Genomic DNA, 19,353 nt, shown 5'->3' on the forward strand with positions numbered 1-19,353 from the left:
AACGTTTCAATGATGATTTTGGTTTCTTTGAATTATTGTAGAACACTCTTAAAATCCTGCTCACTGGTAACAATCCTATTGCCCACAGAGCAGAGTATAAATATAAAACTTCTTCACATTTTAAACCAATAATCTATGTGAATATTTTTTCTGATACCCTGTGATTGTTTCTTGTTTATACATTCCTCTTTTAGTTTGGTTTTTTTCATTTTCTTCCCAGTCACTGTGTTGGTTAGTTCCTGTGCAACCTTTGCAAACAGCGAGGGAAACATAAATTTTATAAGTGTAAAAAAAAAAAAGATAATAAAAGTATAGAAAACATATTCATAAAAGGTGTAAATTAAAAACCTTTTTAAAAACTTATTGTAGTGTAAAACAAGTGTACACTACTCCTACTTATATATATGTACAGCACAGTCTTGGTGATGCACACCGTGAAGTCCCCACCCCCTCGCCCACGGTTTGCGTAAGCTATTTTATCGCAGATAGTATTTTTGAGTGTATTGAGCTTCCGTAGAAGATTTTGGTTTCCATAGAGACCGTCTCTCATAGCGGCCACCGATCACTTAGCTTGGAACAACTAGAACAGGTAATGATGCCCGAAACACAACGTGTTACGTTTAATAACAGCTAACTTCATCGTTGAAAATATATATACTGTCTTTTCACTGATTAACCTAAGGTTAGCCAAAAACTACAAAAAGCGATAGCTTTCTACTCACTTAAATCCTGCTACGAGCTAGCTATGCTTTGTAGTCATAAACATGCTGCTTAAACCAAGATTAGGGTTCACATATAACATACGGTGTCCTGTGCGGGAATACAAATCAGCGGGGAAATCGTCGGTGATTCTATCACAGTTGGTTTTACAGTTTTTTAAAATAGTGACTGAAGTCTGTATTTTAGCATCTGCTGATATGCACAAAGTTTTATGTCGTGAATGATAATCACGTCAGCTCTAATTTAATAAACCCCAAACACTAAATTCTCACTGAAAACCTGCCAGTCTCGGAGAGAAACCTACGTGCACAGTCGGTAGCTCGTCTGCTGTTAACACATGCTCTTTCTTTTTTCCTGCTAGAGGACAAAGTGGTCTAAGCTTTGGCGCACAGTGCAATCGGCTGAAAATGTCTTTCCGAGATTTAAGAAGTAAGTGTTGTTTACTGTCTGCTCTTCGCTGTTTGTAGTGACCACTTTTTTGGTTTGTTTGTTTGTTTTAAGAAGATAACTGAGTGAGAAGTTAATTGGAGTTTTATGTTATGTGTCAGATTTCACAGAAATGATGAGGGCCTTGGGATATCCTCGCTTGATCTCTATGGAGAACTTCAGGACTCCAAATTTCTCTCTTGTGGCAGAAATCCTGAAATGGCTTGTGAAGAGGTATGCTTGAGCCTAAAAAAAGTCAAATTGTTTATCTAAATAATACTGCCACTGTTCTGTCCTCCACATTTTTCTGTCTGCATTTGGACACGGCCATGTTAAAGCATCATGGTTCTAGTGGAGGATACTGTGATATATTTTTGCTTTTCTTTGTCTTTTGCACCCTTTCATTCTTTTCATCCTTATAGATATGAACCTCAGAGTGATGTTCCTACTGATGTGGACACAGAAGCTGACAGGATATTCTTCATCAAGGCTGTGGCCCAGTTCATGGTGACGTATTCTTGGAAGTTTTTTATAGACTGTAGAGTTTATTCTTGGCAAATGAACGTCTGTTATTACTGCATCTTAAACAGTGTCTCCTTGTGTTCCAGGCAACAAAGGCTCACATCAAGCTGAACACTAAGCGTCTCTACCAGGCTGACGGCTATGCAGTGAAAGAGATGCTGAAGATCACCTCAGTCCTGTACAGTGCTATGAAAACCAAGCAGATGGCTCTGGGAGACAAAGTTGAGCAGGACAACAGCAAGTTCAAGTTTGACCTTGGCTCTCGGGTGAGGTGCAAACTACGCTGTGTGTAATGTTATGCCAGTTTTACTAAATCCTCAGTCACATACTTTATTTACATTATGAGACTCTCATTCCTGTGGAATTTAAAAAAGAAAATGGGCACTGGGTGACATTTAATTTGGGGAAGTGTTTGAAACCAAGATAAATTAAAGCAAACACCATATATGCAGTGTTTCAGAATGAAACAGCAATTCTTATTTCCTCACCAGAGCCACTTCTGCTAACTGCAGCTGTAAAATGTCTCAGCGATGAGCAAAGTCTACTAAATGTTCTGAGGATGCTGTGTATTCAGATCCCAACAACAAGTATAAAATTGTCAGTGTTAGCACGTTGTCTAATTAATGTGGCTAACACTAATAAATGGCTTTAATCTTATGAACAGCACAGGGCTGTAGGTTGTGTTTTTACATTACCTTTTGTGCTTCAGTGCAGGATAAATTGAGCTTTTTGCATTTACTTGCGTTTATGTTTCTGTTATTATACAATGGAACAACTGTGAATTGGTGACACAGACATGGCTGGTTAAGACTCTATTCACCAGCAGTCACTTCCAAACATTTTCCAAGCTGTTCATCTGCAAAGTATTGTGATAGAATCACCATGCACACAAATGTAAGACAATAGATACTTAGGTTTTGACGTAAACTGAATAATTAATGTTAGAAGCAACAGATTGTCTTAATTTTCCTTAAGATTGAGTCTTAGTACTAAATTGTATCCAGCTCTGACATACAGTGCTGTGCAAAAATCTTTTTTGTACAATTCTAACAAGCTTAATTTTGTGTGACCACCTTTTATTCTTCAACACAGCCTGAACTCCGTTAGCCAAGTTTTCTTCTCATTTCTGAGTAATTCTCAGGAATAGTTCTCCAGGCTTCTTGAAGGACATTCAGTGTTTTTCTTTGAATGTTCACTGTCTTTTGTTTGGTTTTCTGTCCAGACGAGCCCACACTGCTTCAATAATGTTGAGGTCCGGGCTCTGGGAGGGCCAATCCATGGCTAATAAGTGTAATTTGTAGTCCTGTAAATGTGCCTGTCTTTTTCCACATTTCTGTTTTGACAGACAGTGATTTTTGTCTACTGTAGATGTGCTCCTATGCAGTCCAAGATCGAATGACCTATGTATCTGTCGAATGCTGACTGGCTGACAAGTTGGCCAGAAAAGGGAAGGAAGCAACAGGAGGGTTCAAAGGGAATGTGAGAACCGCAAAAAAAACTCTTCAAATATTAAAAAAATATATATAGTATGAGAAGTACAGACAGCGGCTGTAGTGGACACGTTTCATTGTTTTCAACACTCGGTTTCACTTCAGATTTTTTTATGTTACAACTTCACTCTTCTCCACTGCTGGCTGATGGACCAACAACAGAACAAACAAGAATTGCCTACAGACTAGTTGCACCACATACTTTGTAGGCTGTCTACATCAACAACAAAGCTCTCTGCAGGAGACGGGCCATCCAGGGACATAAATTCAAGAATAGTTCTCCAAGCTCCTCAAAGGACATTCAAAGCTCTGCTTTGGATGCTGGCTGTCTTTTGTTTAGGTTTTCTGGCAAGATGATTCCACACTGCTTCAATAATGTTGAGATACGGGATCTGGGAAGGTCAGTTCATGTCTGATAGTGCTCCTCTGTTTTTCTTCTACACTGGCAGTGTGTTTGAAATCATTGCCATGCTAAAAAGGAAGTCGCTGACAATCAAACGCTTTCCAGATGGTATTGCATGGCAGATCAAAAACTGATGGTTCTTTTCTGTTCCCATTTTACTATAAATATTGACAAGATCCACATCACCACTGGCTGAAATGCAGCCTCCAACCATGACAGAGCCTCTACAGTGTTTTACACATGGCTGTAGACACTGCTGTACCTCTCTCATAACCCCTGAACATATTGGCAGTGATTCGCTTCATAAGACGTGTTGTCACTAATTTTTAGTGCAGGTCTTGTGTAATTTGTTATGCTTCAGCCTTTTCTTACTGAAGCTTTGGTAAACGATAGCTGCATTACTGAAAGGTCTCAGGTCTTGTATCATGTCTTTGCTGGATTTTCTTTTGTTTTATTCCTTAAGGACATAACTTTCAGACACTGTGCACCTTTTTTGGCCTAAATTATTTTTTTAGGCCTGTTGGCCTGGTTTCCTTAGATATGGCACATTTTCAACTAATAGTTCTTTTGTTGTTGCAAAAATCATTTTTTATGCCTGTCAAACAGTGTTTTTGTCTTTGACAGTTTTTGTATTAAATTTTGCGACAGACTCTTAGTTATAAAGGTCTCAAGACCACTTTTGAAAATCCTAACAAGGGCTGGCTTCTTGGTAATAAAGCATATTTTTAAATGAAGGGTGGCTTTTGCACAGCTCTGTATACGGATGTATATCCAACACTTTAACCTGTGCTTTTCGTCCCACATCCTATGCACCGTCCCGCAAAAATAACAAGAGTACAAGTATAAATAGAAACAAGGATGTTTCTGCAGTGTGTGCTCTACAAGACTATAAATCAAGCTGTACAATAACCAGGTGGTATCTTTAATCTACACAAACCATATTATTTACTTTTTAATCTTTGCTTTATATCATTTAAAACATTGTTTTTACATGGAGATAGCTTTTTCTACGTGTTTGTTATTTTTTATTTTTAAAAATCAATATTATAGTAAATCCTTGGTAGAGGAAAAAACTTTCTGATTAGCTCTCACGTTGTCTTTATTCTAGATTTCAGATCTTAAAGCAGCTCGGCAGCTGGCGTCCGAGGTCACGTCCAAAGGAGCATCCTTATATGACTTACTGGGGAAGGAGGTGGACTTAAGGGTAAGGGGAAAACATGGATATGATTTTAAGAAACGGTGACTAACTTAACTAACATTTTAATGTTCAGCTGTTCAAATCTGAGTGCTGGTGAGCTCAGTAACATTTTTTAAATTTTTTTACAGTAAATATAATTTCAGATGAACGTAGTTGTACAATTATAGGGCTGTCTCTTTGAAAGACATCATTCAGTAGCACAGGGGTTTACTTTGCTGTCTTTATTTTCACTTTGCTCACAGGAAATGAGAAGTGCAGCCATTGCCAGACCTCTGGAGATCATTGAGACTGAAAAGGCCCTGAGAGCTGCCATCAAGGAGGTTTTGGTCTGTAATTTTGGTAGCAGATTTCAAAATTCACAGGGGACATGCTTATACCTCCCAAGTACCGTAATACTGACTTTGTTGCTATGTCTTTGTGTTAAAGAAAAGTGTGGATAAGACCAAAGACATGCTGAATAACGTTGTTTCCGATGAGGCCACTCTGGATGGCAAGATAGAAAAGAAGAAGCAGGAGTTGGAGAGGAATCGGAAGAGGCTCCAGACCCTGCAGAGTGTCAGGTGGGTATGAAGTTTTCTCTCCTCAACTAAAAACAAGTCTTTAAACAAAACTTAGACAAACAGGTTATTGTTCTTCCTTAACCTCTTAGACCAGCGTTCATGGATGAATACGAGAAGATCGAGGAAGATCTGCAGAAACACTATGAGACCTACGTGGAGAAGTTCAGAAACCTCTCCTTTCTGGAGTCTCAGCTTAATGAGTACCACAGACTGGAACAGGAGAGGTTTGAGGTGCGTGAATATACAATATGCAAAGCATTTTTTCTCAAATGTTCTACAAATGAATGTCCCATAAAATTGTATGACTAACATTCATACAATTTGTCCCAGTCATGCACATGCAAACTTTATGTCTGTGTTATTTTCTTTCTCCGCTGCAGGAAGCTGAAAACACTCTGAGGTTAATGCAGAGCAAACTGAGAGAAGAGGAAAGGGAGCTGATGAAGAGTTCCTGTAAGATAAACAAACACAGAGTTAAAGACAAAAACCTGTCGCACAATCCCATCCAAACCTTTCTATAACTTTTCACACTACTTTCACACGATATGTCGTCTACAGTGAAAGACGAGGACTCGGACATAGACGTTCCCGAGGATGAAGGTTCAGACAGTGACATGGAGGAATTGCGTCCCGCTAAGCCACATCTCACACGAAATGGCCTCATGACAGGTATGCAGACTGGGGATAGCCACATCATCCATGTTATGATCAATTCTCACCTGCATAAAGTGAAGCCATTATTTAAGTAGATGGTCTGGTTGTTTACTGTGTCTAAGTGCTTTCTATCAAACATCACACACATTCATGCTGCAGTGTTTAATGTAGACACTGATTGGTTCTCAAAAAACCAAAGAACATCAAGCCATGCAATAACAACACCTTTCACGTTCCTTGAACATTGCCTCCTTGTGTCCCTCCTTTAGGCAGAGGAGCACGTTTCATCGGGAACATGCAGGGTGGTGACAGTGATGAGGTTAGTAATCTTTTAACTTCCTTGGTTTCTTTTTCTCCTCTTTTGCTGAGCTATACTTGAGTTCTTTTGTGTTGATTTTGGCTTGCAGGTGTCCCAGATGGTGCTCACTGCTCATGACTTGCACTTTAACCTTTATCTGTCATTTCTAGCTGATTCTCCTGTTCAATCTCTGATCAGTTTCTTCCCCGTTTTCGGTTTCCAACTTGTTATTTAAGGCCCTTTTAGCTGTTTCCAGAACATCATTCCCCCATAAGAAAAAACACCGGAAAGGAAAGGTTTGTGCCGGACCAAGATCTAGTTCACTCCCCTTTTCCTCTTCGTGCATCTAAAAGAAAAATCCATTCTCAAATCCTCATACAGTAGGGAATATCCCACATGACATAGCCTGATGATTATGTTCAAGCTACTCCAGACAGAAAAGCAGAAGTGGGTCCAAAGCCTTTGTAAAGCCCTTTTTTAAACATTTATTTCTGTTATTTCCATTACCAGTCTTGTGATTTCATTGTACACTGATGTAGCTACAGGCATAGAACTGTTTCTCATCCAGAGAAGATTTTAACCATTTCATTTTTTAACTATGATGGTGTTTCTGAGTTGGATTACAGGGTGGATTTTTCATGTACTGCAGGAGCTCCCTTTAAACGAGTCATGGACGTGGTTATGCCCCCCCACACCCAAATCCCTTTTCTGATGAACATAGCGATTTCTGTTGTGGTTTCACGTTTTGTGTTGGAAATATTTTCAGTCGTGCATTGGACTGGACTCTAATTGTTGTGGTCATTATTCACTGCTGTTCCCAGACTGAAGATAGTGAGATTGATGTGGACGAGGATGATGAGGAAGATGACGAAGGTGAGGAGGAGGAGAGCAAGGATTTGGAGGACGAGAGCTTGGAGGACCCCATATCCAGGGGTCCTCGACCCTCAAGAGGGGGTATGAGGCCCCCCCTGCTTGAGGAAAGTGACAATGACTTCTGAATAAAGAACACTCACACATGATGAGCTCCAGCTAGTTTTTATTCCAGCTCTAGTTAGACCGTCCAAGAAATATGCATTATTGTTTCACAGCGTGCTGTTTTTGAAACTTAATTGTCAATATAGTTCATGTTCTTTGATATTTGAGTAAAATATTTGTCATAATAAAATATTAAATATTTTATTTTAACATGTCCTCTGTGTGTTGTGACATTTATTCTCTGAGAGAGTCAACCATATTTTGAAATTTTATACTTTATATGGCACAACATTTGAGTAGTTTTCACACCTCTGTAGCCATTAAATAAATGACTGACTAGTGGTGAAGAATCTTTTAGGTTTTTTTTAGTTTATGTGCTCAAAATATGACAAAAAATAGACATATAGGGATAAATGAAAGGTGGAGAAAAAAAGAAACTGTTGCAATTCTGAAGATTTGCAGCAGTCAGTGCTTGATATAAGTATGTAAGGTCCATTGATTACCTACAGTGATGCAAAGTGTGGTGAGGTGGATTAAAAAACAAACCTCATTTACCCTGGACATTAAAGACAAAGCTAAGATGGCCACAGTCAAATGATAAAACTGGGTTTACCTGTATTAGCCAACTGGCTGATCTACACCATGGCTGCAGTGATCATGGAGATGCTTGGCTACAAGATGAACAGCCACAAAGAGTAGTATCCTCCATAGAGAAGGAGACTAGAGGCCAAGATCAAGGTAGCACAGAGGGAAGTTAACCAACTATCAGAGCTGAAGAAAGGGGTGTCTAAGACGTGGCTGCACAAATAAACCAGCTGCTAGTAGATGACACACACCCGGAATGGCTAACTGAAGGCCAGACAGTTCTGATCCCCGAGCATCCCTAGAAGAGGCCGGTTTCATCCAACTACTGGAAAAAACCTGCCTCAGTATGACATGGAAGCTCCTGTCAGGCATCATAACAGCTGAGAAGAACAGGCTTGTGGATCAATACATGAGCAGGGCACAGAAAGGAACTGGCAGTAATACCAGAGGGGCAAAACAGACAGATACAGAACAGCCGCTTGAGACTGCAAGACCAGACTGACCCACCTGTGCACTGTCTGGATTAACTACAAGAAGGCCTATCACTCAGTGCCCCACACATGGATCATGGAATTCCTAGAAGCGTACAATATCAACAGGACTCTAAGAGCATTCCTCAGGAACTCATTGGGAATGCGGCAAAAGACACTAGAGGCCAACTTCAAGCCTCTAGCAAAAGCAGCCATCAAGTCATAACTATGGATACCAACTATGGAATGGAGCAATTGGAGATGGATTGCTATGCTGAGTGACAGCAACATCAGGAAGGAGCACAACACAAGAAGCTTGAAAACTACCAAGGGCTGAGCTTGAGAAGATGTGGAAAGTGAAGGCATCAGTGATCCCAGTGGTAATTGGAGCACTTGGTGCAGCGACCAACAAGCTATGTGACTGGCCCCAGCAGATCCCAGGTACAACATCAGAGATCTCTTTCCAGAGGAGTGCAGTCCTAGGAACAGCTAAGATACTGTGTAGGATCCTCAAGCTCCCAGAGGACCCAAGCTTGAAGGATTGAGACCACCAGCAGGGGCCAGAGGGGGATTGTTTTGTTTTGGTTTTTTGCTGTTTTTTTTGGATACATATAAATTCAGTATTTCCAGGTGTTATCGTAAATTTCGTGTTAGCTTCTCAAAATGTAAACATACTAGATTTTAAAAAAAAATAATAACAAGAATTTTTAAGTTACAAACTGTAGTTATTTATTTATTGTGGTGGAAACGAGCTTCCATATATTCCCGCCACCGGAAAAAACAAATGAATGTATAAAATAAAAGAATTTTTAACAATCTAGTAATTGGGTTATTTCTCAAAATTAGTATCTTGAAATTTCAATTTATATAATTAAAAAAAACTTGCTTCCATACTCATGACCATACTGAAATGTGTGTTTAATCATTTTGAAGTTTAACAAAGAATTAACAAAAACACATGTTTACTATTTTCTACAGTCCTAGCTGTTTACAGTATAATTGTGCTGCGTAACGTCATCAGTGAGCGCGCTGGTTTTCGGAGAGGAGGTGGCGGATGCCGCTTCGAAATAACAGTAAACTGTCGTCTACCTACGACCTGGTTCTTCTTTCATTACTGGTATGAAACCACGTTTATAATTAACTTAACGTATGTCATTGGGAATGTCATATCAGCTAAAATTTGGCTAAGTAACAGAGGAAACGGGAATGTAGTTGATAGCCAAACAAGTCTGGCGCATCCTCAAGCCAACTGCAGCTAGCTGATGCTAACTAGCTGTACTGACAGGCAAACTGCAACCATTTCAATGATTGTGGAGATTAAAGTATGCATTGCCGTTTTCAGGCCAAAGTATAGCTAATTAAGTTAACTATTTACACGAACTGTGTGTTATGTAACCTACGATCCAGCTGAAGATAAATGTTAAGGTCCTGAAAGAGCTCCTGCGCATTGCCTGTCATGTAAACGTTCTATAAATGAACAATATATCCGTTGATAAATGCCTCGAGAATGTGTTTTTTTTATTGTGTTGCATTCAAAATAAAAAGTCTGGCTCAATATTGTGCGTCAGTATTGAAACGTTTCTTAGTCTTATCTTGGCCCTCTTGTCTTGGCTTGTCCCTCAGTTGAAAAACAGCTGTTGGGATGCCAAAGAAATTCCAGGGTGAGAACTCCAAGGCGGCCACGGCCAGAGCCCGAAAAGCTGAGGCTAAGGCGGTGGCAGACGCCCGCAAGAAGCAGCAAGAAGAAGATGCTCTCTGGCAGGAAACTGACAAGCATGTACTCAAAAAAGAGCAAAGGAAGGTAAGCTCTTTCTTTAGCCAGGTGTGAAGTACAATTTCATCTTCAATGTACTTGAAGATATATATACTTGAATATATAAATGTATGTATGTATATGTATATATATATATATATATATATATATATATATGAGAGAGAGATAGAGAGAGAGAGATAAGATAGAACTTTATTAATCCCTCGGGTGGGTTCCTCTGGGAAATTCGATTTCCAAAAAAGCACAGCACCGACAGAAGTTACAGTTACAGAATGTTATATATATATATACACACATACACACACATATATAAATACAGAGACAAATATAAATAAAATATACAAAGGGGATAAATAGGAATAAAAAATAAAAATACAAGTGAATTGCACATTTCAAGTATTGAGGTCTATTGCACTGTTGACTATTTACAAAAAGTATTCCACAAGGTAGTGAACAGTGAGGTGAAGAGGCACTACAGCTTAGTTGTTCCCCCCTCCTTTGTCCTCCTGTTTCCCCTCCCTCTCCCCTCCAGAGAGGAGTTAAACAGTCTGATGGCGTGTGGGACAAAGGAGTTTTTAAGTCTGTTAGTTCTTGTCTTGGGGAGAAGCAACCTGTCACTGAACAGACTCTTCTGGTTGTTTATGGCCGTGTGCAGAGGATGCCCAGCATTGTCCATAATGTCCAGCAGTTTCTTTAATGTCCTTTTCTCTGCCACTGTCACCAGAGTGTCCAGCTTCATGCCGACCACAGGGCTAGCCCTCCTGATCAGTTTCTCCAGCCTGGATGAGTCCTTCTTTGCTGTGCTGCTCCCCCAGCACACCACAGCATAGAAAAGTACTCCAGCAACCACCGACTGGTAAAACATCCTCAGGAGCTTCCTGCAGATTTTAAAAGACCTCAGCCTCCTGAGGAAGTACAGTCGGCTTTGGGCTTTTTTATACAGGTGCTCTGTGTTGCATGACCAGTCCAGTTTATTGTCCACCCACAGCCCGAGGTACTTGTACTTGTTGACCACCTCCACCTCCTCCCCCTCTATCTGAACCGGCAGTGGACCTGCTCTAGACCTCCCGAAGTCCACAACCAGTTCCTTAGTCTTTGAGGTGTTGAGTTGCAGGTGGTTTGTGTGACTCCATGCGACAAAGTTCCTCACCAGACTTCTGTACTCCTCTTCCTGATCATCCCAGATACACCCCATGATGGCCGTGTCATCTGCAAACTTCTGAATGTGGCATAATTCAGAGTTGTAGCAGAAGTCAGAGGTGTACAGGGTGAAGAGAAGAGGGGACAGCACAGTTCCCTGTGGTGCTCCTGTGCTGCTGACCACAGTGTCAGACGTGATGTCCTTCAGCCTGACGTACTGTGGTCTGTCGGTGAGGTAGTCGGAGATCCAAGCCACCAGGCAGGGGTCCACCTCCATCCTGTTCAGTTTTTCCTGAAGCATACAGGGCCGGATGGTATTAAAGGCACTGGAAAAGTCAAGAAACAGGATCCTGACCGTGCCTTTTCCCCCATCCAGGTGTGAGTGGGCTCTGTGTAGGAGGTACAGGATGGCATCCTCCACTCCGACACCCGCCTTGTATGCAAACTGTAGTGGGTCCTGGGCATGTTGTACCTGTGGTCGGAGGAGGTTGAGGAAGAGCCGCTCTAGAGTCTTCATAAGATGTGACGTCAGTGCCACCGGTCGGAAGTCATTCAGCTCATTGGGCCGGTTCCTTTTGGGGACCGGGACGATGCAGGATGTCTTCCATAGGGCGGGCACTCTCCCCAGTCGCAGACTGAGGTTGAAGACTCGTTGTAGCGGCTCCCCAAGTTCAGCAGCACACGCCTTTAGCATCCTAGGACACACCTTGTCTGGGCCTGCTGCCTTTCTGGAGCGAAGCTTCCTCAGTTGTCTCCTGACCTGATCCACTGTGACACTGGGAGATATTTGGGAGGAGGGGAGGGGGGAGATGTCTTGCTGCTGAAAGAGGGATTGGAGGAGGGGGGTGTCATGGTGTCAGGAAGGGGGGGAAGCGAGGGAGGTAGGAGAGTGGGGAGAGGACTCTGTAGTGAAGGTGAGGGTGGGGGGGTTGTGGGCTGGTCAAACCTGTTGAAGAAGTTGTTGAGTTCGTTTGCCTTCTCCACAGTCCCCCCCACTGTGCTGTTCTTGGTGTTGTGGCCTGTGATGGTTTTCACACCATTCCAGACCTCCCTCATATTGTTCCTCTCCAACATCTGCTCCACCTTCCTGCTGTAGGTGTCCTTTGCTTCCCTCAGGCAGCGTTTCACCTCCCGCTGTGCTGCTTTCATCTCCTCCTTCACTTTGCTCCTGAAAGCCTTCTTCTTCATGTTGAGGACAGGTTTGACTTCCTGTGTTACCCACGGTTTGTTATTAGGATAACACCGTACCGTCTTAGCAGGGGCGACTGTGTCCACACAAAAGTTGAGGTAGTCTGTAAGACAGTGTGTCGCCCCCTCTATGTCCTCACCATGTGGGCTCAGGAGCACATCCCAGTCTGTGGTGTCATAGCAGTCTCTCAGAGCATATATATATATATATGTATATGTGTGTATATATGTATATGTGTGTATATATGTATATGTGTGTATATGTGTATATGTGTGTATATGTGTATATGTGTGTATATATGTATATGTGTGTATATATGTATATGTGTGTATATATGTATATATATGTGTATATGTGTATATATGTGTATATGTGTGTGTATATGTGTATATATATGTGTGTGTATATATATGTGTATATATGTATATGTGTATATATATGTGTGTGTATATATATGTGTATATATGTATATATGTATGTATATGTGTGTATATATATGTGTATATATGTATATATGTATGTATGTATATATGTATGTGTATATATATGTATGTGTATATATATGAATATGAGAGCAGCTGAAAGAAGTTAGCACTGACAAACTAACCAATCCCAACCAGTACGTATTTCTTTAACTATCCCATAGCACCTTGACTAGATGCTTTTGGCAGCCATCCATTATCTTCTGGCTGGATATTTGATTACTCTTCTTGGAAAAGTGGTAGAATAAGACTCTACCAAGACTTCATTTAAATCGGATGGGTTCCTGGCAACCACCCTACCTACTTCTAAGCATACTTTGCAAATTTTCAGTAAATTTGTAGTTCACATATTTACTGAAATTGTGTTTAATGATAGCCTGCGTTACCAATTCCAAAACCAGCATTGATGCGTGTTTAGAATCATTGTGCTTTTGGAAGACTCAACTGTGTCCAAGTTTGAACCATCTAGTTGATGATTTGACATGAAGTTAAAGAATTTGAAGTTAGTCCTCCTTTTTAGTCATTGTGCAGTGTACCAGTACCACTAGCAACAAAATAGCCCCAGAGCATTATGCTACCACCACCATTATTGATAGTTGTTACAATGTTCTTAGGTTTGAAAGCCTCACCTTTACTTGTCCAAACACACTTCTTGTCACTGTGACCAAATAATTCCATCTTTGTCTCAGCTGACTTTTCTCCAGAGGGCTTTGGCTTGTCCTTGTGGGCAGCTTCAGTCAAATTTGAGGGTGATGATTTTGTAACCTGGGCTTCTTTCTTTGTTGATACCTTCTCAGTCCATGGTGATATAAAACTTGCTTCACTGTGGTCAGTGACACTGTGGCGCTTCAGCAGTTTACAGGCTTAGTTTCTGAGTTGTTCCTGAACATCCTAAACCAATTTGCTGTCATCCCAGGATGACACTTTGGGTGTTCTTCCAGACTTTGATAAAGAAGTGACAAATCTGAATAACTTGTACACAACTTGTACAGCTGTTTAAACCGGTGATCCTGGAATCTGTAGTTGTTTGGAAATGTCTCCAAGTGAACTTTCCAACTTGTGTTAATATACAGCTCTCCTTCTTAGATCTTCACGGAGTTCTTTGGCTTTTCCATTTGTTCTGAGTATTGGTCAATCCAGTTAGTACTGTCAAACAAATCCTTTTTATGCTGGTAAAAAGAAATTAGCAGTTGTAGTCAAAGATTATCTAGTTAATAGGCCTTGATTGGGTATATATAAAACAGTTAGTGCATCTGCATGTGTTCAGGCAGTGGTACTTGACTTACTATGTGAAAAAAAGCTGTGTGTTATGTTTGCTTTAGTAGAGATTATCAGGCATTACTCTGCACTGCTTCACATCATGTCATACATAGACATGTACTGACTAGACTGGAGAGACATGTGTCCGGGGATTTATTTAGTCATTTCTTTTTCAAACTCATTGTGCTCTGTACAGACAGTACATGTATGGTTGTGATCTAATCTCATGCACCTTAATACATGTAGTGACCAAAATAACCAAATCTTTAAGCACAGAAGAGCAGTGAGTCTTTTCTCTCAGATACTTTTTCTGATGTTGCAGGATGACAAGGAGAAAAAGAGGCTGGAACTCCTTGAGAGGAAAAAGGAAAATCAGCGACTTCTCGATGAGGAGAATGCTAGACTGAAAGGCAGGTCCCAGCAGGGTGCTGGATCTGGTGGGAAAGTGACTCGTGCACAGATCGAGGAGACGCTTCGCAATGAGCAGCAGCAGCAAGAGCAGGACCAGCTCAATCCGAAAGGTTGAGCACATTTTGAAGACAAGCATGTGCTTGTAGAGTAATAAAATCGTCATAAGATTCATAGATGATCTAGATTTGTAATTGTGCCATGTTTAAATTTCTTCCCACAGAGAAAAGCCACCTGGAAACTCCATTGGAGGAGAATGTGAACAGAGTTATCCCTGAAGAAGGAACCGTGGAAGCCAGAACAATAGAAGATGCCATCGCTGTTCTCAGGTATTAATTATGTCCAGAGGTGGGAAAAGTACAGATATTCTGTAATTAAGTAGAAGTACAGATACTAGTATTAAAAAATACTCCAGTAAAAGTTGAAGTACCGGTTAAACTTCTTTACTCAAGTAAAACTAAAAAAGTACAGGCTTCGAAATGTACTCAAAGTAAAAAAGGTAAAAGTAGCTCCTTAAAGAACACTTCTACCATCTACTTTTATACAAAGCTAACTGAACCTTGTTCTGCATTAATGTGACAATAAAATAATATTAGTATGTAGGAAAACAAACTTAATTTTAGTCTAAATTTTAGTTCTAATAAAGGTATTCCGCTCAAATCAGTTAAGTAGAACATCAGGAGAGAAAAAGAGGAAAAATTTTAGAGGGTGACTTTGCTTCAAACAGGAAGAGCAGGTAGAGGTTAAAGTAGATCCAGCAGGTTGGGGAACCCTGGAATTGTTTATAGAAAAATAATTTCTACACACCTTACACACCTGATGTTTCATGAGTTGTCCTGACTGATTCTCATCCTCTACACTGACAGTATTCTGTTTACGCTGTCGCTATATTAGACGCAACTTACGGACACCTGCAGTCACTCTGCTGTTGTGGCAAAAAAGAAATAAAAACACAACCCACTTTAACCCCGGACTACTGAACACAGTTTTGCCTCTTTCGTCTCTTTTTATGTGACATCCTTTGGTGATTAATAAACGAACTAGTGCTGTCAGCGTTAATCTGGCTACAATGACGTTAACGCCATAACCGCATTAACGCAGCAAATCTCCGTTAGCGCGGATCGCCCCGTGCGTGGGGCTGCACGGCCCTAATGCGTTAACGAGCTCGTTAACGTATTAGGGCCGTGCAGCCTCACGCACGGGGCGATCTGCGCTAACTCGATAACAGAGATTTGCTGCATTAATGCGGTTATGGCGTTAACGTCATTTTAGCCAGATTAACGCTGACAGCACTAAAACGAACATGACTGCCTTTCATGTGTTTAGGTTCAAATCGGTTTGATATTTCGAGGCCTTCAGTGATGTGTAATAATAACTCTCCTCAAATGCTTTAAAGCAAAAGTAATGAGCCTGTTTTAAAAATGTAAGGAGTAGAAAAAACAGGTACCTGAAAATTCAACTTAAGCACAGTAACAACGTATATGTACTAACCCTACCTAACCCTAACCTCTGATTATGCGTGAGGCTTCCTGTTGTACTTGTGCAAATGTTAACAATACACAATCACTCAGTGTGTCTTCCTGTGTTTCAGCGTGGGGCCCGAGGACCTTGACCGTCACCCGGAGCGCAGGATGAAAGCGGCATTTGCCGCTTACGAGCAAGAAAACATGCCTCGTCTAAAACAGGAGAATCCCAACATGAGATTGTCACAACTGAAACAGCAATTGAAGAAAGAATGGGCAAAAGCACCAGAAAACCCCCTCAACCAGCGCTTTTCCACCTACAACACAAAGTGAAATCGTGTTCACTAATGAAAACTGTCTGCCTATACACACTGGGGACTTCCATTGAAAAATTAAATAATTTCTTTGGGGGGAAAAATGAGTTCTGCTGACGAGAGCTTCACCGTTATCAGTCTCTCCAGTGCCACAGGACCTGACTTATTTTTTCATTCACTAACGAGGAGAGACTCATCATGACCCATCAAATAAAAACTGATCCTCATGTTTGTGCACACAGCCTCTAATGAGGCATCTCAGCATCTAATAAATGTAACTGCTTTTCTCTCTCTCTCTCTCTCTTTTTTTCCCCCTAGCACTCCTGGCAAGGTGGGAAGCCAGATGTTTTGAGAATAACTTATTAAAGTTCACTGCTCAATCATCAATATCTGTCATTCTTTGTAAATGCAGTTCATACTGTTAGGAGGCACATACGTTGTTCCATATGCTGAAGTTGAATGCTTTTTGGCAAGTGCTGTTGTGCAATACATATAAACGTCAGAGAGCTGATATTTGACCTCACTGAGATGTCGAGTTCTAGTTTTGTACTCGCCAATGACGAGTACATTCTTTGGGAATTAGATTTTTTTTTCTTTCTTTGCATTGGAAAGTGACCAGATTCTTCAGAATCTAGTGTATCAAAGTTTCCACGTATGTGGGTATGACGAGGTCTCACTGCTGTAAATTTTATAATTGGTTGGAATGTCCGTGTTCCCTCCAGCATTTTGTGACCACATGAGCTTGTTTGGCCATGAATCCTTCAGGTGGACTTTAAGCAGGGCTTGGAGGGTGGAGTATCAAAAAATGTCTTATCTGTACTGTCCGCAGCTGTCACCAAGTGGGTATAATCTCAGCCTTAGTATTGAGGTGTCTACAGATTAAGAGACCCCTGAATACAAGATAAGATAATGCAGTGAAAAGTACTTTATCCCAAAGATGGGAAATTCCGGCGTTAGAGCAGCTGAACTATCAAAGGTGCATAGACAGGAAGTGAGATTTCTACCACAATATCCCCACTGTGGTTCAGATGTGTAAGAACACGGCCTGACTTTGCATTTGCTAAAAACCTACAGGATGGTGAAGTGGTTACAGAGATCAACTGTAATAACGCCCGCTTACTCCACATGCTATCTTTTTTTGGCTCTGTGATACACGACCAGAATGAGGAGTGGCTATTGCACCATCACATACAGCACCAATCTAATGGCAAAATGTTGAAACATTGTTATGTTGACACAAGGATGGTGTCTTCACTGGCTATTCAGCTTTACCGCATGTAATGTTTAACTGGTTGTTGCTTTTATTTTCAGGCGTCTATCGCATTGCTTCGATTGTAACTGCTGAGAGTCAGACTGCTGTTGGTTAAGTTTTTGTTTTTTTTTTAATCTAGGTTGGAGCAGTGTCAGACTGCTCCAACCTAGCAGTCTGACAGTCTGATAAGGGAGAGACATTAGAGGAGTGACATGCATTAAAGTTTCAACCAGCTGGGAATCAAATGGGAGTAAGTGTTCAATGTGTACCCATTTGGTATGTAGCCTAAACACTCACTTGGAGTAGCTCCTTATGCCCCTCCAGGTGAGCTAATAGAAGGAAAAGAACATTAGCCAGTTGTCTACCAGGCTGAAAGTTGCTCAAAAAAATTATTGGTACTTTTAATATTATCTAATAAGACTGAGATATAGAATTTAGTCATTTTTTTAAACCTCCTCAGACTTTGGTCAACAGCGGGTGCATCCCTTATCTATTCTGCCAGACCTGTTGGCTGGAAGCCAGCAATGACTTATTCTTTCTTTTACAGAAGAGAGAGTCTGTTGTGACCCCTGAAAGCAGAAGCCTCAAGTTATCATCAAACATGTAGAGCTGTGTTGGTGCGAATATTGTGGCCTAATGCTCATGTGTGTATGTAACTGATGCAGTTTTGCTTTTAGTCATCATTTACAAACCTTCTTTTCAAATAAGTCGTTTAAAATGCAGAACAGCAATGGCGTGTGCAGAGGGGCCTCTGGTAGTGCCAATACAGCTTCAATTTATTATTAATTAATTCCCAGAGGAGTTTCTACTGTCCAAGTTTTCTCCACTTTAGGCCTTTAATCTCGTGAAAAAGTATTTATCTCCTTCATAATCTCTTAGTTTTTTGCATATTTGTCACATTTGTCACATTTCTTCTTAACCGGAGAAAATACAAAATGTTTTTAATCCTGGCCTGATTTCTGTCAGACCTGTTAAATTAAGAACTAACTTAAATAGAACCTGTCTGACAAAGTGAAGCAGGCTAAAAAAGGTCAAAAATCAACACATCATGCCATGAGGCATGCAGGGGTGGGGAAACTCTCAAGGGCCGGTGTCCTGCAGGTTTCAGATGTGTCCTTGATCCAACACAGCAGATTTAAATGGCTAAGTTACCTCCTCAACATGTCTTGAAGTTCTCCAGAGGCCTGGTAATGAACTAATCATTTGATTCAGGTGTGGTGACCCAGGGTGATATCTAAAACCTGCAGGACACCAGCCCTTGAGGCCTGGAGTTCACCACCTCTGATCTAAGGAAACCCCTGAGAAACAAAGTCACTGTCATCTATCAGTCTGGAAAGAATTGCAAAGACTTAGTTAAGGTCGGAGTTCATGATTCAACAATAAGAAACAGACTGGGCAAACATGACATCCACGGGAGAGTTCAAGGAGAAAACCACTGCTGACCGAAAAGAACACAAAGTTTCATCTCACATTTGCCAGAAAACATCTGGATCATCCCCGAGACTTTTGGGAAAATGTTGTGTGGTCTGACGAGACAAAAGTTGAACTTTTTGGAAGGTTAGAGTCCCGCTACATCTGACATAAAGCTAACACAGCATTTTCTAAAAAGAACATAAAACCACCATGGTGGTGGTGACTTAAATCAGACGGAAGCGCTTTGGCAAGACCTTAAAAGACTATGGAGGATTTTCATGGTTGGAAATCGTCCAATGTGCCTGAATTTAAACAATTCTGCAAAGACGAGTGGGCCAAAATTCCTCCACAGTGATG

The 19,353-nt window shown here is 40.9% G+C and overlaps 2 protein-coding genes across 2 annotated transcripts; both read left to right on the plus strand.

Moving 5' to 3' along the window:
- The first annotated feature begins 504 nt into the window (after window positions 1–504).
- On the plus strand, window positions 505–7,288 carry cluap1 (clusterin associated protein 1). Its single transcript, XM_026143153.1, has 13 exons — window positions 505–589; window positions 1,082–1,149; window positions 1,269–1,380; window positions 1,569–1,653; window positions 1,755–1,934; window positions 4,670–4,765; window positions 5,002–5,085; window positions 5,186–5,319; window positions 5,409–5,550; window positions 5,700–5,772; window positions 5,878–5,988; window positions 6,243–6,292; window positions 7,093–7,288. The coding sequence occupies exons 2-13, from the start codon at window positions 1,128–1,130 to the stop codon at window positions 7,267–7,269; spliced, it is 1,266 nt and encodes a 421-aa protein (XP_025998938.1). The 5' UTR covers window positions 505–589; window positions 1,082–1,127; the 3' UTR covers window positions 7,270–7,288.
- Window positions 7,289–9,316: 2,028 nt separating this feature from the next.
- Window positions 9,317–16,718, plus strand: ccdc124 (coiled-coil domain containing 124). Its single transcript, XM_026143042.1, has 5 exons — window positions 9,317–9,418; window positions 9,925–10,102; window positions 14,469–14,667; window positions 14,778–14,883; window positions 16,146–16,718. The coding sequence occupies exons 2-5, from the start codon at window positions 9,944–9,946 to the stop codon at window positions 16,348–16,350; spliced, it is 669 nt and encodes a 222-aa protein (XP_025998827.1). The 5' UTR covers window positions 9,317–9,418; window positions 9,925–9,943; the 3' UTR covers window positions 16,351–16,718.
- The last annotated feature ends 2,635 nt before the right edge of the window (window positions 16,719–19,353 follow it).

The sequence above is a fragment of the Astatotilapia calliptera genome, chromosome 15 (assembly GCF_900246225.1).
Source record: "Astatotilapia calliptera chromosome 15, fAstCal1.2, whole genome shotgun sequence".
In the NCBI taxonomy this organism is placed as follows: Eukaryota; Metazoa; Chordata; class Actinopteri; order Cichliformes; family Cichlidae; genus Astatotilapia; species Astatotilapia calliptera.

Bases quoted from the DNA above. Each gene is read 5' to 3' on its own strand.
- cluap1 (XM_026143153.1), top strand. From the start codon at position 1,128: ATGTCTTTCCGAGATTTAAGAA. The intron at 5,086-5,185 runs GTCTGTAATTTT...TTTGTGTTAAAG, and splicing joins CTGCCATCAAGGAGGTTTTG to AAAAGTGTGGATAAGACCAA. The intron at 5,551-5,699 runs GTGCGTGAATAT...TCTCCGCTGCAG, and splicing joins TGGAACAGGAGAGGTTTGAG to GAAGCTGAAAACACTCTGAG.
- ccdc124 (XM_026143042.1), top strand. From the start codon at position 9,944: ATGCCAAAGAAATTCCAGGGTGAGAACTCCAAGGCGGCCACGGCCAGA. The intron at 10,103-14,468 runs GTAAGCTCTTTC...CTGATGTTGCAG, and splicing joins TCAAAAAAGAGCAAAGGAAG to GATGACAAGGAGAAAAAGAG. The intron at 14,668-14,777 runs GTTGAGCACATT...TTCTTCCCACAG, and splicing joins GGACCAGCTCAATCCGAAAG to AGAAAAGCCACCTGGAAACT.